Here is a 6,752-nt window from a genome sequence, read left to right as displayed (position 1 = left end):
ATGATGTCGTACATTCTGCAATGTCATACCTTCTGAAATATGACATACATTCTGTAAAATGTAATACATTCTGCAATATGATGTCATACATTTTACAATATATCATATCATACATTCTGCAATGTCATACATTCTGCATAATTATGTCGTAAATTCTGCATAATTGTCATACATTCTGTAATATATATCATACATTCTGCAATATATCATACATTCAGCAAAAATGTCATACATTCTACAAAATATAATTTTGCAAAATGATGTCATACATTTGTAATATGTCATACATTCTGCAATATGTCATCATTTTGCCAAATATGTCATACATTCTACAATATGATGTAATACATAAAACAAAAAATATGCTACAGGGTGCCCTAGTTTTCCAAAATGATATAATAATACATTCTGCAATATTAGAGAAATCACTAACTTTGCCATACATACATGTATAAAATTTGATACATCACACCAGCAGTGTGTGCTGCTGGGTGGGTCGGGTAGTGTTTCAGGGTCAAATCGAACCATCCATCACACCCTAATTAAACTAAATTTCTTTTTGAAAACATATTTTCTGGGGGAATAATTGACTCAACTGTGGTTTCGACTGTCCAGTTCTGACAGAATTCCTGCATTTTTCAGGGTCCGCTTTAGATAATTTTCACTATATCTATATCTCACCTTTCGACTTTCAAAAGAGTGAGACAAGAACGTCGATAAAAATCCCATGATTCCTAACGTACTAAGACAAACAGAAAATAAACGTAATAAAAATGTAAACATATAATAACCATCTCCAAATTTCCAAAAAAAAAAAAAAAAATCATATATGTATCACATGAGCATCTGCTAGGAGGAAATCTGATCTCGGGGGGGGGGGGGGGGGGGGGGGGGGGGGGGGGGGGGGAGGGAGGGAGAAGGGCAGAGGAGGGAGAAATATTGGCAGGTCTGTTTTATGGTAGGGTTATTTTTCATTACCAGTAACGGCTAAGGATCTTTTATAATATGCACTTTCCTCTTTAATCCACCACCCCCACCACCCCAAGCCCCTCCAGATAGACACTCCCAGCTTAGTCTCCAAACATGCCACAGTTTGTCGTACAAATCACAACTTTGTAACAGGTCAACATGCGAATAGTTTGTCTTACCAATCACAGCCTTGCAACAGATCAAAGTTCATTTTAGACATATTTCTCGGTCATCCTTGAAAAACAAACTGGTTCACTGCAACCCAACCCACAGGTTGACTGTCGCTGAGAAATATAATTAAGCTCAGTGACAGTGAACCATTGTTTTAAAAGGTTGTCCTAGTAGATCAGGCACGGTGTTTATAAAATGATTTGGAGCTGAATGACTTTAGATCCAACCTTCGTGGATAAAGCTCGTAGTCAATGATCATATTCTTATAAAACATTTTAAAAAAGTTTGTTAAGTTTAACGACACCACTGGAGCACATTGATTAATTAATCACCGGCTATTGGAAGTTAAACATTTGGTAATTATGACTCGTAGTTATCAGAGGAAACCCACTACATTTTTCCTAATGCTGCAAGGGATCTTTTATATGCACTTTCCCACAGACAGGAAAGCACACACCACGGCCTTTGTCCAGTTATGGTGCCCTGGTCGGAATGAGTATAAAACATAAAGGGTAGAATTTATAAAGTTAAAGTTTGTTTGTGTAACAACACCACTGCACTAGAGCACATTGATTTATTCATCATCCGCTACTGGATGTCAAACACTTGTAAATTTTTACGTAGAGTCTTGGATAGGAAACTTACTATATTGTTCCATTAGTCTCATTCCAGTACCAACTAAACTCGAGAGTTTTAACAGTTGAATGGAGAGTTGTAAGGCAACTACATAGAATTGTCTCTCACTAATTACTAACCCACTGTCCTAAACAGACAGCTCAGATGGCTGAGGTGTGTGTCCAGGACAGAGTGTTTGTTATATAAACTCAAAACATTTGATTTGTTTAACAATACCACGATCGCAAGGCACACACATCATGACCTGATATTGATCAGGCGAAATTATTTAAAAAAAATTAAAATGAAATTTAGATTTTTTTTTTAATTAAACCGGGATTCGAACCCAGGAACTGTCGGTCTTGAACCTCCATGTGGTGATATTGATCTCACAAATACAAAAAAAAAACCCAACAAAAACACTCAAATAAACAAAACATACTAAGATTCGAACCCATGAACTGTCAACCTTGAACCTGACAGCAAAACCACTGCAGCTTCAAGGCTGGTATCTCAAGCCCAGCCTCCACATGTTTTATAAGCACGTGCCTGATTGGCTATAATAATCATATCAATGTGTCATGGTTTTTCATCGGTTAATCTAGGGCTATTCTGTATGTATTGATTTCCATTGGCTGGAGCTGGATAACGGACGACGGGTCAAGTTCTTTGTGGACATGCATTAGCGTCAATGACGTCGAATGAATATTCTTCAACTTCAAATCTTTAAACATATTTTTAAATATAACCTGGAAAAAAAACAAGAAAGAAAAAAGGATATGTTATTTGAATATTCAACTTTAAATCTTTAAAAATATTTTTAAATATAACTTGAAAAAAACAAAGAAAAAAGAGAGTATATGTTATGAATATTTTTCAATTTGAAATCTTGCTTTCAATTAATATTTTTATTGATTTTGAAAATTTCTATTAACCACTAGTTAAGTTAACATTGAAAACAAGCATTCTGAGAGTACTGCTAAAGCAATACATGTCCCATACCAGGATCATCAAATTTTCATATCTCCTAAATTCAAGGGTCATAACTCTGTGAAAAATGGTAAGTCATTATGAAAGTCAAACTTGATCTGTAAGAGTACATGATAAAGCTATATACAAAATTTTCAGCTCAATATTTTTTGTATTGGTTGGACTGACAGAGGACTAAAAAAATAGAAAATAATGGGGGAAAAAATGTAATTATTTGTATTAGTTTAAAACATTTCTATCGACCACTGGTTAAGTTAAAAAACAAATTTGAAAAAACTCCTGGCCCCAGGACTTACTTTTCCATTGGACGGCAGACAGGACAAACTGTGAGTTTCAAAACTGCAGTCGTGCACCAGTCTGTGTAGAATAATCGCCGCCGTCTCTCTCGGCACGTGTTTCAGCTCGGGGCTGTCGTCCCGGTTCTGCATCGTCCGCAGGTTGACGAGGTGGATCTCACATGGCAACGGTGTTGACATGGGCACAAACATCCGTCTCAGCTTCATGTCGGGACCCTTGGTGTTTTTAGGAATCATGTGCAGCGGGTGCACGAGGTGGAAGGAGGAAATGTGAGACAGAAGAGAAGGGTAGCCAATCGCCTGGTTCGTTGTCTGAAAGAATTTTTTTTATTTTTTTTTATTACTATTAAATTGTTTTGAATTATTATTCACAATTTTTCTTTTACATCTAACCTAACCCTATCCAAATAATACAAAGTTAAACGTTTACTTTGTTTAATGACATCAATAGAGCACATTGATTTATTGATCATCGACTGGCTATTGGATGTCAAACATTTTGTAATTTTGATACAGTCTTCAGAGGGGAATCATGCTACATTTTTTCCCATTAGGGATCTTTTGATATGCATTTTTCCACAAATAGGACATCACATACCACAGTCTTTGATATACCAGTTGGCACTGGTTGGGATGGGGAGGGAATATATCAGAAAATGGGGTTCACCCAGGGGAATAGCAGCAGTCTAAACCCGTTTGGTGTTTTCTTGTTGTCTAGAACTCCTAGCCCTAGCCCCACCAACCCCCCCCCCCCCCCCCCCCATCAATACTGTGTATGTTACAAGATACCTGTGGTGATTTCCTTGTCTCTAGCAGCAGTCTAAACCGGTTTGGTGTTTTCTTGTTGTCTAGAACTCCCTGCCCTAGCCCCCCCCCCCCACTCTCTCCCCATCCCCCTATCAATACCGTGTATGTTACAAGATACCTGTGGTGATTTCCTTGTCTCTAGCAGCAGTCTAAACCAGTTTGGTGTTTTCTTGTTGTCTAAAACTCCCTGCCCTAGCACCCCCCACCTTCTCCCCCTCCCCCTCCCCCTATCAATACGGTGTATGTTACAAGATACCTGTGGTGATTTCCTTGTCTCTAGCAGCAGTCTAAACCGGTTTGGTGTTTTCTTGTTGTCTAGAACTCCCTGCCCTAGCCCCCCCCACCCCCACTCTCTCCCCCTCCCCCTATCAATACTGTGTATGTTACAAGATACCTGTGGTGATTTCCTCGTCTCTAGCAGCAGTCTAAACCGGTTTGGTGTTTTCTTGTCTAGAACTCCCTGCCCTAGCACCCCCCCACCTACTCCCCCTCCCCCTCCCCCTATCAATACCGTGTATGTTACAAGATACCTGTGGTGATTTCCTTGTCTCTAGCAGCAGTCTAAACCAGTTTGGTGTTTTCTTGTTGTCTAGAACTCCCTGTCCTAGCCCCCCCCCCCCAACCTCACTCTCTCCCCATCCCCCTATCAATACTGTGTATGTTACAAGATACCTGTGGTGATTTCCTTGTCTCTAGCAGCAGTCTAAACCGGTTTGGTGTTTTCTTGTTGTCTAGAACTCCCTGCCTAGCCCCAACCCCACCCCCTCTCCCCCTATCAATAACGTGTATGTTACAAGATACCTGTGGTGATTTCCTTGTCTCTAGCAGCAGTCTAAACCGGTTTGGTGTTTTCTTGTTATCTAGAACTCCCTGCCCTAGACCTCGATTGTCGTCTTGGTTCAGTCGACGATCCAACATCACCTCAATCTGACCTAATTAAAATTTATTAAAAAACCCCATAAATATACAAATATCTTTAATTATAAAAATAACAAATAACAAATTTAAAATTTAAACAAATAAATTCTGGGTATGTCACATCTGATTACATCTCTTTATATTCAAAACCAGCCTCGGTGGCGTCGTGGTTAGGCCATCGGTCTACAGGCTGGTAGGACTGGGCTCGGATCCCAGTCGAGGTATGGGATTTTTAATCCCGATACCGGCTCTAAACCCTGAGTGAGTGCTTTGCAAGGCTCAATGGGTAGGTGTAAACCATTTGCATTGACCAGTGATCCATAACTGGTTCAACAAAGGCCATGGTTTGTGCTATCCTGCCTGTGGGTAGCGCAAATAAAAGATCCCTTGCTGCTAATCAGAAAGAGTGGCCCATGTAGTGGCGACAGCGGGTTTCCTTTCAAAATCTGTGTGGTCCATATGTGTTGAGTGTGTCGTTAAATAAAACATTTCTTTCTTTCTTTCTTTATATTCAATTTGGTATTTGTATTATAATTGAATTATACTGACCATGAACAAAAACAAGAATTCAAATGAAATTATTAAGTAGTTTTCAAATTTAATTCTAAGGATTGTCTGTTATTATATAATACACAGGCTATTAAGTGTCAAATAAGGTTATTCCTAATATGCGACACTAACTAAAGATAAAAGACACAATACAAAATATACAGGCTATTGAATATCTAGACACTTTGCAGGGGTGGGTTTCGGGGGCTAAAATCCCCCACTTCCAGGTTAATGTTTTTCAACTCGACCCCCACAAAAAATTTGCTTGCCACAATACCGACCCACCCCTGCACAATGTCCTGTACACTTGTCTGGTATCAAAACAAAGTTATTCCTAACACGTGCGACAAAAATACTAAAACACAGAAACAATCTCCACATACCTTTCTTCAAACTGGCTACACCCAGCGACTGTTTGGTGAGAATACTGAGTCGAGTTTTCCCATCTTCTAGAAACGCCATCGATGTCATAGGGTAATAGTTGGCCTGTAGCGGCAGTTTGTCATACATCTTCCTTCGCTGCATCTGAAATTTGAAAAGAAAAATATTAACTTAAGTTATATTGCAGTCTGAAAAAACAAAAAAAGCTAAAAGAAAGAATGAAATGTTTTATTTAACGATGCACTCAACACATTTTATTTACGGTTATATGGCGTCAGACATGTGGTTAAGGACCATACAGATATTTAGAGAGGAAACCCGCTGTCGCCACTTCAGGGGCTACTCTTTTCGATTAGCTGCAAGGGATTTTTTATATGCACCATCCCACACACAGGATAGTACATACCACGGCCTTTGATATATCAGTGGTGGTGCACTGGCTGGAACAAGAAATAGCCCAATGGGTCAACCGACGGGGATCGATCCCAGACTGACCATGCATCGACCAAGCACTTTACCACTGAGTTACATCCTGACCACCAAGGTAAAATGCTAAAAGAAAAATAGTACACTGACTCATGATTAACATAACCAAGTTTTGTGCGACTGGGCCCAAATCTCTACTGAGCTGGAAAGATTCCATGAATTTCTTATACACAGGGGACCATATTTTCTAAGCGATCTTAGCACCATAATATTGTAAAACCGACATCGGCTATGATATCACTATGGCGTGTGTTGTAGTGACATAGCCTAAAATGGGTTTATGATATCGTAGCACTAAGATTGCTTCGAAAATATGGTCCCAGGTGTGCAAGAAAATGTCTAGTCTAGCACCATCAAGCCTTAATCAGCGCCATGCTGCCCTGAGATTAAACAAGCCTTTTTCAGTAATTAATTCTAAAACTGCCTCTATAAAACACCCAAAAAGGTATTATTAATTAATAAAATATGCCTTTTATATCTTTTGCCATTCATTTATTAAAGCAAACACATAAATTACATTATTGTTTATTTCAGTTAATTTTTTGTGTATTTTTAATGAAATACAAGTGC

At 38.9% G+C, this 6,752-nt stretch overlaps 1 protein-coding gene across 2 annotated transcripts in view; it reads right to left on the bottom strand.

Moving 5' to 3' along the window:
• Positions 1-1,515: 1,515 nt before the first annotated feature.
• The window catches only part of LOC121373761 (alpha-mannosidase 2x-like), a 53,594-nt gene continuing 48,357 nt past the window's right edge, over positions 1,516-6,752 (bottom strand). For both annotated transcript variants that reach the window (XM_041500516.1, XM_041500515.1), the window contains exons 19-22: positions 5,699-5,840; positions 4,650-4,780; positions 3,042-3,353; positions 1,516-2,504 (exon numbers count right to left, since the gene is read on the bottom strand). In XM_041500516.1, the coding sequence (XP_041356450.1) occupies positions 2,352-2,504; positions 3,042-3,353; positions 4,650-4,780; positions 5,699-5,840 (738 nt within the window). In that variant the 3' untranslated portion in view covers positions 1,516-2,351. The remainder of the gene's footprint in view (positions 2,505-3,041; positions 3,354-4,649; positions 4,781-5,698; positions 5,841-6,752) is intronic.

The sequence above is a fragment of the Gigantopelta aegis genome, chromosome 5 (genome assembly GCF_016097555.1).
Source record: "Gigantopelta aegis isolate Gae_Host chromosome 5, Gae_host_genome, whole genome shotgun sequence".
Lineage (NCBI taxonomy): Eukaryota > Metazoa > Mollusca > Gastropoda > Neomphalida > Peltospiridae > Gigantopelta > Gigantopelta aegis.
Note: the sequence above shows the minus strand (reverse complement) of the source record. Positions and strands in the feature narration are given on the sequence as shown.